This window comes from Coregonus clupeaformis, chromosome 17 (assembly GCF_020615455.1).
Source record: "Coregonus clupeaformis isolate EN_2021a chromosome 17, ASM2061545v1, whole genome shotgun sequence".
Classification (NCBI taxonomy): Eukaryota; Metazoa; Chordata; class Actinopteri; order Salmoniformes; family Salmonidae; genus Coregonus; species Coregonus clupeaformis.
In genome coordinates, this window is record NC_059208.1 from 6864591 (window position 1) to 6881365 (window position 16775).

Sequence of the window (16775 nt, forward strand, 5' to 3'; positions counted from 1 at the left end):
AGGGGGACCTTGCGGGCGTTGCAGGATTTCAGTCCTTCACGGCGTAGTGTGTTACCAATTGTTTTCTTGGTGACTATGGTCCCATCTGTCTTGAGATTATTGACAAGATCCTCCTGTGTAGTTCTGGCCTGATTCCTCACTGTTCTCATGATCATTGCAACTCCACGAGGTGAGATCTTGCATGGAGCCCCAGGCCGAGGGAGACTGACAGTTCTTTTGTGTTTCTTCCATTTGCGAATAATCGCACCAACTGTTGTCACCTTCTCACCAAGCTGCTTGGCGATGGTCTTGTAGCCCATTCCAGCCTTGTGTAGGTCTACAATATTGTCCCTAACATCCTTGGAGAGCTCTTTGGTCTTGGCCATGGTGGAGAGTTTGGAATCTGATTGATTGATTGCTTCTGTGGACAGGTGACTTTTATACGGGTAACAAGCTGAGATTACGAGCACTCCCTTTAAGAGTGTGCTCCTAATCTCAGCTCGTTACCTGTATAAAAGATACCTGGGAGCCAGAAATCTTTCTGATTGAGAGGGGGTCAAATACTTATTTCCCTCATTAAAATGCAAATCAATTTATAACATTTTTGACATGCGTTTTTCTGGATTTTGTTGTTGTTATTCTGTCTCTCACTGTTCAAATAAACCTACCATTAAAATTATAGACTGATAATTTCTTTGTCATTGGGCAAACGTACAAAATCAGCAGGGGATCAAATACTTTTTTCCCTCACTGTAGCCTATAGCCTGTTTTAGAGAAATGTAATAATCAAATATTGTAAGAGCTTTCATTGTCTGCTTATATGCCCCCTTTATTTATCCTACGGTTCTGACTTGGTGTACAGGGAGAATACTGTAAGAATGGCCCATGTTCTGAATTCTGTCGCAGTACATTTCAAAAGTGCTGAACAAATAGTTATATTGACTACGTTCATCCTAGCTCGCTCATTAATGTCTTAATCGAAATTACGGATTGCCTCTAATCCGCTCGTCGTCCCCTTATGCCATAGTTTGTACATCTCAATTGTCAGTAGAAACCACATTTGTTTAAGCAAGTCAGACATATCAGCTTTGTTTTTTTTAAAGGCAGTAAATTAGGCTGAATGAACTGTTTCGCTGCCGGACAAGGCTCCGCTGAAAGCCAGGTGTAGCGGTGGTAAGGATTCACTGCATGGTGCTGAAAAGAAAGCTCTGCTGTTACGACAGCTTTTTGTAGGCCCCAACAGTTTGTAGACACCGTTTGTCACCGTTATAGTGCAATAAATGTATTTTTTTGTGTGGTGTTGCTGGCATGCATACATTTTTTGTTTGCCCCACCAAGATTTACATGCTAAAATTGCCACTGATCACAACACACGTGAGAAAACAACTTTGATCGTGTGAACAAATTCAGTGGTTTCTTGCTCTTCCCCCTGTGAGATGTATGTGTTGATAAAGAGTAGTGCAAAACGAGTGATATTGCCTTTTCTACACCTACCTCACGTGTTGCTCAGTCATCATGCATTTTATTACATGGATGTCATGTTTTTGGTCATGGGCAAAACCTGAATGAAGGTTTGGAACCAATAAGAAGCTAGTATTCTATACTGTATGTGTTGAGGTTTTTATCTGTAAACTCTCAATGAAAAACCTGCACAGCATGGCACATCGATACACCTTTCTTTGTGCTCACTATCCACCAAGAATCAAAATATTCTGTCTCCATTTCATTGGGGGTGGAGTTTGGTTGGGCAGATGAGTACTTGTCAATTACAGACTGGCACCGTGTAGAGTGCGCAGCAGCAGGACGTACAAGGCCCTGTAACATTCCTCAATGAGATGGAGAGAACTGCAAATGGAAAGGCTATGTCTTAATGAAGATAGAAGAGAGCTGGAAGAACAATACCCCTGAATCAATATAGTATCGGATTAATATACTGTATATGTACTGTTTTTCTCTGTTTTGAGAGCTTTGCAATTGTATTTGTAATACTACTGTACAATAAAGAATATGTTCATGACACACTAAAGACCAAATGAATCAACTTGAACTGAGTCACTTGATTCACTTTTTAAACCATCAGACTTGTAATTCAGCATGACACAAATAGACCTGTTAGACATAATTCCATTTTATTTGACCCTTTTTCACAATCTTCTTGGAAGACATCTCATTCCATATATTTTATTTTTTCTTTATTTTGGCCAAAGGGACTTTGGTCCAAAAGCAAAGCAGGAGCTCGAAGAGAGAGACATGGAATGTTGAACATATAGTTGATAGTGAATAGCTACACATCATTGACCAATAAGACATCTACCACTATCAAATGACAAAACAGTGCACAAACATTCCGTTAAGGCTGCCATTACGAAGTAGAAGTCCCACACCTACATACCCAGATATACTATGCGTGGTGTCGCGTTGCCAGACTTCACCTGAGATAGATGAAAATCAAGGTTCCTATGTGGAACCAGGGGTTATAATGATAGGTAAACTCAAGTACAGGGATTACACTGGGGGCAATATTTTTCAAATACAAATTTAAAATATATATAAAATAGGATGAAAAAGATCACAACATCCCATGGAAGGGAAACCAGTTGGAAGAAAGCAGAGTAGCAGACACTTGAAGCACGAAAAGTGAGGCTTTCAACTTTCTGATGTGATGAACCAGTTTTATCTAAGGCTGAGATTGAGTCTGTTCAATCTGAAACAATTTGTTTTTCCACTCAGTAGCCAAGAGTCAGTACAACAGTTGGAATATGAAGCAGAGTTAAGTGCATAGTTGTTTACTGCATCTTCAAGCTGGATCGAGATTGAGATGGACATTATCACAGCTAGATCAGGAATGAAGGTCCAAAACAGTCATGGGGGCTTATAAATTCAGGGGGTTATAATCCTCAATCTTTTATAGTAAGGATGTACAGCTGTAGTACCAGTAACCGTGTTATGTAGTTTTGCAACAATGTCCTATAAAATGTATATTTAATGTCTATGTAAGACCAATGATTGAGGATAAGGCCATTCCCAGCAAATGTTAGTGGTCTCAAAAAAATGCAGCTGTCTGGAATGCAGTAACAGAGTAAAATAAGACTATATTGAGGTCAAAGGTGACTGTATCCATCTGTAAAACACATTCTCACAGACATTTATTGGCACCAAGTTCAACACTATGGAATGCTGTCTGTCTGTTTTTACCATCTTCTGTAACGCTCCACAGTGGACTCACCTTTCCAGCATGGACCTTTGATAACATTAGCCTGCTAAGCATTTAAATGTTTTGGACCAAAGTAGAATCCAATTAACTTATTCTGTCTCTACCACAATTCACATTTCTTTAAGGTTCTGTGATTTTTGGCTTCCACATTCTCCATGCTACATTCTCCTATGCACATTGCTGTCTACAGGCCCAATTATGTTTCAAAATGGCTTCTGTCTGTCGATATGAACAACATGTGAGTCAAGAAGGCCAGGTAAGAAAAAAAGACAAACACTGTTAATAAGACTAACCGCTAATAACCAAGTTTTCTGTGGGTCTGAAATGACCCCTATTCCCTACAGAGGCTGCATTTAGACAGGCAGCCCAATTCTTTAATTGGTCTTTTGACAAATCAGCTCTGAAAAAGATCTGTGACTGGTCAAAAGACCAATTTGTTAAAAAAAAAAAATCAGAATTGGGCTGCCTGTGTAAACGCAGCCATTGTGCATTACATTTGACCAGGACTGTGGCCAAAAGTAGTCTACAATATAGGGAATAAAAAGGGCATTTCAGTGCATTTCTCCCCTTGGGCAAGGGAACGATCATGAACATAGATTCCTGGTGAATGTTAGCCTCTGGATTAGTGGATCTACATTAATCACATGTGGTGGCAGCCCAGATTACCTGACCGAATTACCACACATCTAGATTAGGCAGCGCCACTGATCCCACAGACCAGACTAAGACTGATTAATGACATGAACACGTCAGACCAAGCAGACCTGTGTTCAAATATTATTAAAAATCTTTCAAATATTTGAGCATTTGCTTTAGTCTGCATGGAGTGCCAGGTGGGTAGGGTTTGCCCTTTTTTATTGGCTCAATTGCAACAGTGAAGCTTAAATAAAAGCACCACTTAAGTATTTGAAATGATTTAAAAGTATTTGAACGTAGATCCTGACCAGGAAGACCACACAGGGAAACAGTGACGAAGGAAACAGAGGGAGTATAATACGTGCAGTCTAAAACATAAACAATCATATTAACAGTGGTTAGGTAAGAGTCCAGCAGGGGGGGGTGGGCAGGGGGGGAGGGGTGCGCCTTTTCATTGGTTGGTTGGTTGTATTTGGCATTCATCATTGCATTGAGACAAAGGAGGGCGGGCACCACCAGCGGGGCAGAGGGGTAGTCAACGGGCCTCCCTTGGGGGGTGTGGTGGGGGACGATGACACACGACTCTTCCTCATCACGCCATCTTCAGAAACTGTTCCACTTTGTCCTCCTCCACTGCGTCCGAAAACATCTCATAGTTCTGGAGGAAAGAGACCAAACAGAGTATAAGATATTAGAAAAGGGCTCATAACAGGTTTATGCCATCTTTAAGTAAACACCTTTAAATAAACTCACCATCTTCATACCGTTAGACAAACACACAAACACAGTCAGATCTCACAAATCCTCATTCTCCCTTCCTTACCCCACAGTACTGGTCCTCATTGAAGATCTGTGGCGGGACAGCTGTGGGGTTCCCTGCCTTGCTTCTCATCTCGTCCCTGACCTCCCCGCCCACTGAGATGTCAATCAGCTCGTACTGGATGCTCTTACTCTCCAGGATCCTCATCACCTCCGCCTGCTGAGACTTCACCTGGAGGGGGGCGAGGAAAGGGTCAGTTCAGGGTCAGGGATCCATTACCCTTTTCACACTACTGAGCCGAACCTGGCTGAACTGAGCCTAGCGGTACTGCAATGGCCTGATTATATATTCCACATAGTGCTGAAAAGAGCCAGCACAGTACGTTTTGGGTTGGTACGATAGTGTGAAAAGGTTGCAAGCTTTACTAGTAGTACCAGGCTCCAAACAGTCAGATCTGTTTTGTTTTGTTACAGTCTGCGGTTAAAAAGGGAGATAGATGGGTAGCACTTCTATGATTATCCTGGCAGAGACAAAAAAAGGCCTAGTAGATCTAAGTAGTCTACTTTGCCTTTAAAAGCTAGAGGGCTTATCTAATGTATAGTTGATTATTACTTGTGCAACGCTATCTTGTTGGGCCGGATTGAGGAAGTTGGGAGGGGATGTTTGCTTTGTGTAACCATGCCTAGGTCACCCACCAACTGCAGCCTGGTATTCAATGGGCAAGGCAGGAAGGCACACCACCACGCACTACTGAAAGCCGATTAAAAAATGTCCATTAGAAAACAGGAAAGCTAAGGGCAAACAGAATCCCTTGCTTTTTAGTAGAGGTGAAATTACATAGCCTATGGCTAAACATTCAACGTTGAAAGTCTTCAATAAAAAAACATCCTGAATCATATGACCCGATGGCTAATTTGGCTAAATGGGCAGTACAATGCAGAGCCCACCGAAAAACGAATCACCCTGTAATTGACACCAGATGTTTCACTGCGATACTTTGCATACATTGTGTCCACGCGCGAGCGAATGCAAACTCTTGGGAAGTACGCTGCAACATTTGTATCAGTTTTACGAATTCCATTGAATGAAACGCTGTCTGTTTACAATGCATTTAGACAGCAGAAATAGTTCACATCCACCGTACAGGTAGGTAGGTATACGATAGCCATCGTTGACAAGTAACCTATTATATCAGGTGCGAAAACTATGCAATTGACATGTCCTCATTATTCTAATAGGCCCGTGAGATCTACCGCTAAACGCAGACAGATAAAGGAAATAAAACAGAAAAGCAGAACAATATGACTTCCGTCCCCATTTTCGGGCTGATTCTGCATTTCCTGGTGCGTTTTGTTAATCTCCAAATAAACTCGTTCTTCAAAACCTTGCTATTGTATGGTGGACTGAATTATCAATAATTCCACATATCAAAACAATTGCAATCTTTATTTAATTCGCATTGTATGCTGATCAGATCCTGAGATGGATCGTTGACAGGGATTTCGTTGGGTGTGTCTTTCAGACTGGTCCATAAATGGTCTCTATTAGAAATGTATCCACCTGCAAGAATACAATGTATCAATGAATCTCCGTTTCATCTCACCTCTCTGGATGCAGTAACGGTGGTATAATATAATTTGACGCCCATAGTTGCGATTCTCGATATCCCTTTGTGTGTTGGTCAGACGTACCGCGAACTGCTCTCTTGCCGTAGCCTACAATCAATCGCATCTCCCTCCTGCGACTAAAAAGCCTCTGGTCGCTGTGTGGTTTAAAGGGCCAGTGCAACCCTTTATTCCTGTGTGTAGATTGAAGTTCTACTAGTTGGCTATTTGATGGGACTGTGATGTAAATTATAGCTAGTCTGTTCTTGGCCTAGAATAAAATAATTACCCATATCCAATCATAAATACTTTTGTATTTGTAAAGAGGGGTCCCCCTCTTATGTTTGAAACTACATGAACATGAAGGGGTTAACAGTCCAGACAGTTACCAAACATTATTTTCCATTAGCTGTTTCTGAACATCCATCACATAGTTAATTATAGCACAAATTAGATGGATTTCACTTCCCTTGGTCAACAATCAACTGAGCCAATGTGCCTTGATTACACATCCTCCTCATAGTCCCTGTTTCACTGACTGTCACTAAGCATCAATGATCCAACCCCACCTAGGCTATTTATAGAAGGCAATAATGTCGTTCTTGTGATGAACACTGTCCAAGTCAATGGCATAGCCTCGGGTGCAATAATGGAATATATGGCAAGACCACCATTGGAACTGAAAGTAAATAACAGTTATTTGTAAATCTGAATCAAGACTACTTGGTCTCAGTGTAACTGATGTAATTGTGAACAGAATGCTAATGAAACTAGTTGAGCTTGGCATGGTTATGTAGACATTCATCACTGGCAGAGCAGCAGAGGGAAACGGGCCTGTTCCCTTCCATTGGGAGCCAGGCAGCAGGAGAATGTGGACAAAGTGCAAGTCTAGGGTTAGGTCCAGCTTTGTCTGCTGATTCAGGTTTTTCCTACATGGGATAAAGAGGAGCAGAGCTGGGTGGCTTGGCTGGGGGCAGTGGCTAAAGGCACTGAACAAACCAGGAAGAGGCCCAAGACTGGAATCAGACCCCCAGACAGTGTCCTGGCAAGGCTGGTCAATCATAATTCGACACCATTTATTGATCAGTGTCTAGTTCAGGCTGGGACTGGGAGGGAAATGCCTGTGTTCATTGAAGGGAAGCTATGTGATCTCAATGTCAAAGTCAAAGAATAAGGAGAGGTGAAACTGTGCTCGGACAAACAGATCTCATTGTGGACAGAGAGGCTGACACAAGTATACAGATACTAAACCTAAGATACTTTTGGTATACTGGTGTCAATATTTTAATTTGCACACTTAACGCCCTTTGGTAAATTCTGATATGGGATTGTCAGCCTATACCACTGTGGATCAGTGTCAATCTGTCATTAATGAAGAGCACAATCAGAGGACAATTACAGTGATCATTTCAGCACTCTGATGGGACATAGAACAGTAGGCTGTAATGTGTCAATGTTATATCAATCAAACCAAATCCTAGGGTTACTAAAGTAGGCTTTAAATGTTACATTAGTTCTAGTGATGTAATAGGAAACAAATCAACTATCTATATACACTATACAATATGGAGACAATGGATGGATATGTGAGCTATTCACATGGATTCGTGGCATACCGATACATATTATTGTGCTTCAAATTAAAATATTTCTCTGTCCACAAGGTGGCAGCGGTCCCCTAGATTTCAACACCTCTGCTGAACATCGTGAAACGCTTGGAGACAGAAATGACACAATATACTGTGACAGAAATGTAATAGTTACATCCTTCATAAAAGGGCTGTCACGCCCTGGCTCTGGGGACTCTTATATGTTGAGCCAGGGTGTGTAGGGTCTATGTTTTGTGTTCTATGTTCAGTTTCTAGTTCATGTGTTTTCTAGGTTGGCCGGGGTGGTTCTCAATCAGAGGCAACGAGAATCAGCTGTTGCTTGTTGTTTCTGATTGGGAACCATACTTAGGCAGCCTGTTGTGCACTTGTGTTTGGTGGGATCTTGTTCCGTGTTGGTTTGTGTTCATGACCGAGGACTTCACGTTTCGTTTTGTATTTTGTATCGTGTTGCTAGTACACTATTAAAGAGATGTACGCATATCACGCTGCGCCTTGGTCCAATCATTATGACGATCGTGACAAGGGCCAATCAGTAGTTGAAACAATAACAAAATGTACTCTCCGCCACTGTTTCGGTAAAAGGCAGAGGGATGGGGCTGGAGAAATGTAACCAGTCTAAAATTCTACGGATGCAAGGACTGACCATCCATGAAATCAAAATGATAGTTCTAACCATGTTTTGAGGCTTTACAGTGTTTGTTTACATTTACTTTGTTTACAAACATTGGAGTAAAACAAACTTATATTTTGGGTTCTGATGGGGAACAACTGTTTAACTAAACTCCAGGGTTGGGGTCAATTCCATTTAAATTCCAGTCAACTCAGAAAGTAAACCAAATTCCCAGAGAATTGGAATGTCATTGTACTTCCTGAATTGACTGGAATTTTAATGTAATTGACCCCAACCCTGCTAAACTCATGAGGTATTTATAAAGTTATATTCTTCAAGAATCAATGGGTACATATAATTAATTGATATGTCCCAAAATTGTATGTAGCTGCTGATTGCACCTTTAAAGAGATTCTCCTGTACTTTTGTATACTTTTTAGCCAGTAGTTCTGAAAGAAGCGCTCACAAGCCAAAAGTCTCAGAAAATTGCGTACTACATCACAAATGTGCAGATATGTGCACCACGTCATTGTTCTCTCTCTCACTCTACCGTGTGTGAATCTTGCAAGCTGTCACTCAAATGGCGAGGGGCTGGAGCTCATTGGCTGAAACTCAAATTGCTAGGGGGCTGGCCCACGTGGGGGAAAATGGGGCCACATAGCTTCCAGAAAACAGTCGCTTTCAAACTAGGGATTTCGTGGCTAATTGAGGTTAGACAGTAATTCTGCTCATAGATTATGCATTTATCAACTACACATTGACACATCCAGCACAAAGTGGGAGGTTGAAAAAATACTAGTCGCCAAAGTACCTGAGCATGTCTTTAATATTTCATTGGCGGAGGGAAGTTTGAGGTTGCAGTAATAATGAAAGGAAAAGGGTGTGGGCTTCAAGTAGTTTTTATTACTGTTCTACAAATGCCATAAAGTTAACAAAGTTTTGAAATGTGAATGCCCTGCAAATTGTTACGATTCCTGACATGTCATAATAACACTGCATTGGTGTGAAGGTATTTTTTTGCATCAGTCAGGGGGTAACTATACCACTTACAGGAGGTTGGTGGCACTTTAATTGGGAGGACGGGTTCGTGGTAATGGCTGGAGCGGAATCAGTGGAATGGTATCAAATACATCAAACACATGGTTTCCAGGTGTTTGATGCCATTCCATTCGCTCCATCCATTATTATGAGCCTTCCTCCCCTCAGCAGCCTCCACTGATACCACCCTATGGCACAATCAGAGAGTAATGGACAAAGGGTAAACATGAACAAAGCCGGTCCCAATACACTTCCTAGCCCTTCCCATTGGCCATATCCCTGCGATTGCAGGTCTGTAAGGTGGAAGCAATATGGTGGAAGCTCCACCACTACACTTTTATTACCTATCACCCTTCAGATCTGCAAACATAAAAGTGTTTAATATGGCAAAGGGGAAGGCGTAGGGAACCAGTTGGGATTGGCTATGTGTGTTGCAATGTAAAAAGGGAGTTGTCCTCACACCTTTATTCAATCCCATTGGCTGAACTGATGTTTTATTACAGGTCACCATGGTGATCTCCCAAAGAGAGCCAATCAGAGCATATCTCTACTCTGGCTTACATCACAGCACTGAGTGAAGAGTGTGTCCTGGCAGTGGTACGCAAGGGTAAGAGAGGGAACACATTTCCCTTTTTCCCTCATGGTCACTCAAAAGGAAAAGGTAGCAATGGAACATAAACTCATCAGCTATTTACAGATCGTAAACTAGGCATGTACTGTACAATCATGTACATTACATACATAATTTGACACCACCATGTCAATAAAATGTGTTCAATATGTGACAGTAGCTGCTTTCAAAACTCAGTCAACACAAAGCCAGAACAGAGAACAACTAAGCAAATATATTCTAAGATTACAGTGAGCAAGCCTAGCAAATATAGAAAGTACTATAAAAGTTATCAACATTCTTATTCTCTTCGTTGAGGCTTTGTTCAGTGATAGGCTAGTCTGGTTCCAGATCTGTTTGTGCTGTCTTGCCAACACTTATGGTCACAGCACAAACAGATCTGGGACCAGGCTAGTGATAGGCTTCCTCAACTCCCATTATGTAAAAGGTAAACAGCACTCTCAAGGACACAGGTGCTGTAGAGAAACATAATATTATAATATAGATTGACATGTCAGAAACATACTCCAGCACGCAAGGAAGGCAGTGTGTGTCGAGTCGTCCAAGGCCACATTGATCACTTTGGTACCAACCCAGCGGGCAAAACTGGGCAAAAGTTTCTGGCTGTAATAACATTAACCCATTTCAACCAGTTTTGCCCACTGGGAAGTGATTATAACTCTCCTACCCTCTTACACAGTCTCCTAGCCAGTTCATTTGGACTTGTCTTTGCAGTCAAGCAACCGTTTTACTTTCCTCGCCATGAAGACTGCTATGCAGACACAGGCCACCAGCGTGGCTCCATACTGCACCAGATAGATAGTGGCTGCTGCTCCTCCCTCTCCATGTAGCGGTGTGTAGAGTGGCCGTCGGCCCAGGTAGTCCAGGTGAGAGGCCTGGATCTGACAGAGAGTACAGATCACCAGGAAGACGTGGAACAGCTGGTGGCCCTGCCCCAGGAAGTCACAGTGGCCTGGGAACAGACGCTCTGGGAGTGGGTTGGTGAAGAAGAACGCACTGGACAGGAAGAAGGCTACCTGGCCCCCATGGAAGGATATAGCAGGGTCGCCGACTACGCCACTGGCCGGGGCATTGATGTCATCACTGTGCGACGTGGGCCAGAGGAGGAGGCGGTGGAACACTGGGCTAGTATCCCAGGCATAGGCCATAGCCGAGGGAACCACCTGCCCCACCTTCCGGACCCAGACCCGCAGGCTGTGGTTGCGATACTTCCCATAGCAGCAGCCCAGGCAGGACAGGCAGCAGAGGAAGGTGGCAGTGGGCATGAAGACCGAGGAGACCCACCGGTGGTAGTCTGGTTCCACAGCATAGTAGAAGTGAGCCACGGCGCTGCCGTACTGATACTGAGCCACTCCTACGTAATCCAGGAAGAAGAAGCAGTAGTGGTAGAACTCTGATTTGGCGGCCAGGAGGTGGGCTACAGTGCTGCAGGCCATGTAGGCCAGGGAGGACAGGAGGAGGATGAGGAGGGGCCAGGCGTGGGCATCATGGATAAAGTCTACCATCTCAGCCAGCTGGAGGAACCTGACCAGGACAAGGAGAGACCCCAGCAGGTGGGTCCACACGTTGATGGTCTCGTTGTGACACTGGAACAGCGACAGGAAGTAGTACCTGTATTGATAAGGAGACGGAACACTATTATGTTAGCTTCAGAGATTGACACCATTATGTTAGCTTCAGAGACGTCTTTACTATGATAAAACCGGATGTTGTACATAGCATTATGGGTATTGCAGTACATCATGTTACAGTACCTCCAGCCCTGGTGGAGCGGTCGGTAGCCAGCTTGGATGTAGTGCTCTCTGAAGAACCCGGGAACTTCGGTGTCCCGTAGCGTGCCGGGCATGGAGGGGGCGGCCTCTGTCAGCATCTGGGGCACCGCCCTTAGCTGCTGAAGGTTGATGAACAGACGCCCAATCCTCTCCATGACGATTGTTGCCATGAAGGATGGTCTGATGGAAGGTGGGACTGTTGTTGTTGCTGGCTGGATAGCTCCAGGAGACTGGCAATTGAAAGAGAAGGAGAGTAACACCATTAGAAAGGCATTTAGCATTCTAACACTTAAAAGGCTTAAAAACAATAACTAAGAATAAAAAGAGGTTTAAAATTACTTAATTTATTTTAAAACTGCGGAGCAAGTAAAACTATTGGCAATAAAAACATCACCTTTGTTGGAGGACTCCGCAAACACAAGCTTATATTACAACCGGAACGATTAACAAGACAATTAGAATTTGGGGTGTGTGCAGTTGACAATCAGCGAAGGCTATGAAAACGTTTAATGTTGAATGAAATGGATATGAAAAGAAATACAAATACATCACACTACTTGCTTCAGCAGTCAAATTACTTAAAAATAAGTCTCTAGTCCAAGTGAACGTCTCTCCTTCACAGTTCCTCTGTAAAATCCTGCCACCTCAGTAGAGAGGACTAGACTGGTGAGTGCACGTTCAGTCTGGTTTAACCAGGGAAACAGAGGACACCCTTTATGCTTGCCCTACCTGGCTAGGTCACCAAGGCCCCAGGGACAGGAGGCCAGATTACACCAGACCTGTTCTGACTCCTGCAGCAGAGCTGACAATGTATTAACAGTAGTTAGCCTTAATCTGCAGTTAACCTAGCAGATTAGGCTACTATACTGTCTATGGACCTTGCCCTGGGCTTCTAATGCTCAGTGTCTGATACATTATTTATCTCTGTAGTTTGTACTCTAAACAGTAATAGGAGGGAGAGGAGCGATGCTATGGGGGGGACATGAACACTTCAACCTTGAAGATGAACAGAGAAAAGATAAGGATATCTTTCTAAGCAGTGTGGTGTATAAACTTTACCCTAATTGCTCCTGTAAATCACTCTGGATAAGAGTGTGCTAAATGAATAAAATGTAAATGTAATGTAAATGTAATGGGAGTCTAATAACTAAACACACAAATCTGATTAAAATGTATACATTGAAACAGATAAAGTCACACTTGAAATGTATTTCTAATGCAGTTTGAATTCATTATACACTCTCCTTCCTTAGGGTGAAAACTCAAACATTGTTATCTCCTCCCTCTCTTTATGTTCTTCTGATCATAGGATGCAAGCACGTTTTTATCAAGTAATCAAATTTTCATTTCCTGAACTGGTGAAAGAATGCATTTTCAGAAGCAGACAGCATAAGTATGTTATCCAACCAGAAAGCACTATCAGACATGTTTACACAGTAACTTTAAACTTTTATTGACCACATGCCCACATCTGATAAAACAGAGTTGCTTATTAAAATAAATGTAGTTGCAACACCTTCAAAACGAGATCCTTACATGATAACAACGCATATTCAGTCAAGTTAATGTAATTTCAGCAATACCTATTTCCTATTGTCAACCCTGTCAAGTGTTTGCCTATGGCTAATGTGACTGAGGAATTTACACTGTGGCACCCATTGACTAAATATCGTTGACACCCAATAATAACGCAATCAATACCTCACATAAACCTACAGTATAAATCTCAGCCTCTCCCATGTTTTAGTGACAAAGGCTGCTGAGAGAGGCAGGCAGAGCAATCAGTGAGAAATTCCTTTCTGACATTGCTCTCTTCCACAAATCAGAAAAACCTATTTCACGCCCATCAAATACTATAACTTAACATGTTGACATGCATTCAATTTAATTTGGTATAGGCTATACTAAAATAATTTGTGCTCTTTCTTGCGTACACTGTTTCACGTGATAAGTAAAAAGTTTGAGAACATTGCACAAGATGAGGAAGAATATACCAATGCATGTGGGTCTACTTCTTCCTCTTCAAGGCTACTACTGTAGGCTTACTTTATTAGCCTACATCAGACGAGTCCGGGACACGCAGCGCAGCAAGACCTTCCGCGGGATCTTTCACCTTCAGATGTGATGATCGTCCGACTGTCTCCGTCTATTTCCCCCTCCGACAGTCATCGGTCGGTCACGCCTCCCCGACCGGTGACAGCCTTGTCAACCACTCAGATACTGAAATGCAACAGATGCGTGTCCTATATGAACACGAGGTGTCCAATGGCAAGTAAGTAGGCGGTCGTTACCAGTAAAGGAGCGAGAGAGAGAAGAAATGTGGTATATACCTTGGCAACAGGAAACTTTGGCGTGGACGTCTGAACGACTGCGAACTGTCCCTCATGCCTTTAGGACAAGTCACCGTGTAACTGTTTCTAGTCAAGTTTAGATTTCGCTCTGTTGTTTCACATTTACATTTTAGTCATTTAGCAGACGCTATTATCCAGAGCGACTTACAGTTAGTGCATACATTATTATTTTTCATACCCCCTGTGGGAATCAAACCCACAACCCTGGCGTTGCAAACGCCATGCTCTATCAACTGAGCTACATCCCTGCCGGCCATTCCCTCCCCTACCCTGGACGACGCTGGGCCAATTGTGCGCCGCCCATGAGTCTCCCGGTCGCGGCCGGCTACGACAGAGCCTGGATTCGAACCAGGATCTCTAGTGGCACAGCTAGCGCTGCGATGCAGTGCCTTAGACCACTGCGCCACTCGGGAGACAATGACGGTGAAATTGTTTCAATAGGTTGATACAGTAGCCTATAACCTGTTGGTTTCGAGGGATGAATACTGAGGGACTAAATATATAGTATGCTATATTTTAGCCTGCTATAAAGCTTCTACGTGGAGTCTAAATCATGTAAAATGTAATTTAAGTCCAATGGTATAAAACACTGCAAATACAACAACAAACATATCCGGAACGTGGGCGGCATTAGGAACATTCTTTCGCGTGGATGTGTCCGGAACGTGGTGTCATGGAACGAAACATTGCACAATCTCAATCTCCTTTAGAAAACTTTCCCGCCTGTGTGTTTAACCTGTTTCAAACAGGGAGAGGCTATGTCAATGGCATAGCATTGACAGCATTATTTACATGTTTGCGGGGTTATACAGTATGTCTATGGGTTTAATTTAAAATATTTCATATTCTGCATTATCAGCAAAAGCAGTTGATGTAGGCTACACAATCAGGTTTTTAAAAACTGCCCTATGCTATTTGTGTCTGCAATTTGGTTACTCAGTATTGCCTGCCTATTAAACCAGATTGGAAACCATGCCAGGGATGTTTGCCAGAGCATATATAATGTACCAAACTAAGAATGAACCGCTTCAGATAATCAACAAAGGTCTGCTTTGTAGCTTGGAAGCTCCCTTCAAATGGTGCAGACAATTATATAATATGTTGACAGTGCCCATTTGGGCAGTATCCCATTGGCAGTACCCTACTAACGGGGTGTGGCGAGGGGGGGGGCATTCTCCTCTTCTGCTGAAAGACCCACTTTAGCTATTTTTGATCTATGATAAAGGATAAAAGGGGTGTTCTTGGCAGCTCCAAGCTAGTTCTTAGAATTTGTTTGGTTTTCCTTTTTCCCTAGGGTTCCCGGGTTTACTATTTTGCTTCATGGTGTCCAGAATATACCGAAGTATCCCTTGAGGGATGTAGTGGTAAAAACATAGGTGGGTGAACCCTAAACTCTGTGGGTAAGTAGGTGGGTATACCATAAAACACTCATCTAGCAGAATAGGTGGGTAAACTACGAAATGCAAAATAGCATTAAAGGGATAGTTCACACAAATTCCAAAATGACACATTGGTTTCCTTACCCTGTAAGCAGTCTATGGACAAGGTATGACAGCAATCCATTCTTTGGTTTAGTTTCCCAGTCACTGTTTCCACATACTAACATTAATCATTTGTGCCACAAATCCTATTCAAGTCATTGGACTGATATTAGCATTTTTTGTAAATCATGTCCAACATTTATTTATTTATTTTTATTTATTTCACCTTTATTTAACCAGGTAAGCCAGTTGAGAACAAGTTCTCATTTACAACTGCGACCTGGCCAAGATAAAGCATAGTAGTGCGATAAAAACAAGAACACAGAGTTACATATGGGGTAAAAAAACATAAAGTAAAAAAAAAATACAACAGAAAATATATATACAGTGTGTGCAAATGTAGCAAGTTATGGAGGTAAGGCAATAAATAGGCTATAGTGCAAAATAATTACAATTAGTATTAACACTGGAATGGTAGATGTGCAAGAGATTATGTGCAAATAGAGATACTGGGGTGCAAAAGAGCAAAATAAATAACAATATAGGGATGAGGTAGTTGGGTGGGCTAATTTCAGATGGGCTGTGTACAGGTGCAGTGATCGGTAAGGTGCTCTGACAACTGATGCTTAAAGTTAGTGAGGGAGATAAGAGTCTCCAGCTTCAGCGATTTTTGCAATTTGTTCCAGTCATTGGCAGCAGAGAACTGGAAGGAATGGCGACCAAAGGAGGTGTTGGCTTTGGGAATGACCAGTGAGATATACCTGCTGGAGCGCAGACTACGGGTGGGTGCTGCTATGGTGACCAATGAGCTAAGATAAGGCGGGGATTTGCCTAGCAGTGATTTATAGATGGCCTGGAGCCAGTGGGTTTGACAACGAACATGTAGTGAGGACCAGCCAACAAGAGCGTACAGGTCATAGTGGTGGGTAGTGTATGGGGCTTTGGAGACAAAACGGATGGCACTGTGATAGACTACATCCAATTTGCTGAGTAGAGTGTTGGAGGCTATTTTGTAAATGACATCGCCGAAGTCAAGGATCGGTAGGATAGTCAGTTTTACGAGGGCATGTTTGGCAGCATGAGTGAAGG

The 16775-nt window shown here is 42.7% G+C and overlaps 2 protein-coding genes across 3 annotated transcripts; both read right to left on the minus strand.

Annotated features, from left to right (window-relative positions):
* Positions 1 to 4015: 4015 nt before the first annotated feature.
* On the minus strand, positions 4016 to 6327 carry LOC121586526 (SH3 domain-binding glutamic acid-rich-like protein 3). The gene is made up of 3 exons (XM_041903275.2): positions 6193 to 6327; positions 4653 to 4820; positions 4016 to 4487 (listed from the first exon to the last, which is right to left on the minus strand). Exons 1-3 carry the CDS (start codon positions 6235 to 6237, stop codon positions 4422 to 4424), a joined length of 279 nt encoding a protein of 92 aa, XP_041759209.1. The 5' UTR covers positions 6238 to 6327; the 3' UTR covers positions 4016 to 4421.
* Positions 6328 to 9562: 3235 nt separating this feature from the next.
* LOC121585599 (membrane progestin receptor alpha-B-like) lies at positions 9563 to 14003 on the minus strand. Of its 2 annotated transcripts, none has more exons than XM_041901921.2 (3): positions 13901 to 14003; positions 11837 to 12084; positions 9563 to 11693 (listed from the first exon to the last, which is right to left on the minus strand). In XM_041901921.2, exons 2-3 carry the CDS (start codon positions 12022 to 12024, stop codon positions 10775 to 10777), a joined length of 1107 nt encoding a protein of 368 aa, XP_041757855.2. In that variant the 5' UTR covers positions 12025 to 12084; positions 13901 to 14003; the 3' UTR covers positions 9563 to 10774. The 2 variants fall into 2 exon arrangements, with proteins under 2 accessions (XP_041757855.2, XP_041757856.2); XM_041901922.2 differs by having other exon boundaries at positions 13849 to 14003.
* Positions 14004 to 16775: the final 2772 nt, after the last annotated feature.

What these genes read in the sequence shown, in the direction of transcription:
- LOC121585599 (XM_041901921.2), bottom strand. Translation starts at nt 12,024, where the DNA reads ATGGCAACAATCGTCATGGAGAGGATTGGGCGTCTGTTCATCAACCTT. An exon ending in CCGCTCCACCAGGGCTGGAG is followed by an intron (nt 11,694 to 11,836) that starts GTACTGTAACAT and finishes TTATCAATACAG; the next exon opens with GTACTACTTCCTGTCGCTGT.
- LOC121586526 (XM_041903275.2), bottom strand. Translation starts at nt 6,237, where the DNA reads ATGGGCGTCAAATTATATTATACCACCGTTACTGCATCCAGAGAG. An exon ending in CCGTTACTGCATCCAGAGAG is followed by an intron (nt 4,821 to 6,192) that starts GTGAGATGAAAC and finishes GCCCCCCTCCAG; the next exon opens with GTGAAGTCTCAGCAGGCGGA. An exon ending in ATGAGGACCAGTACTGTGGG is followed by an intron (nt 4,488 to 4,652) that starts GTAAGGAAGGGA and finishes TCTTTCCTCCAG; the next exon opens with AACTATGAGATGTTTTCGGA.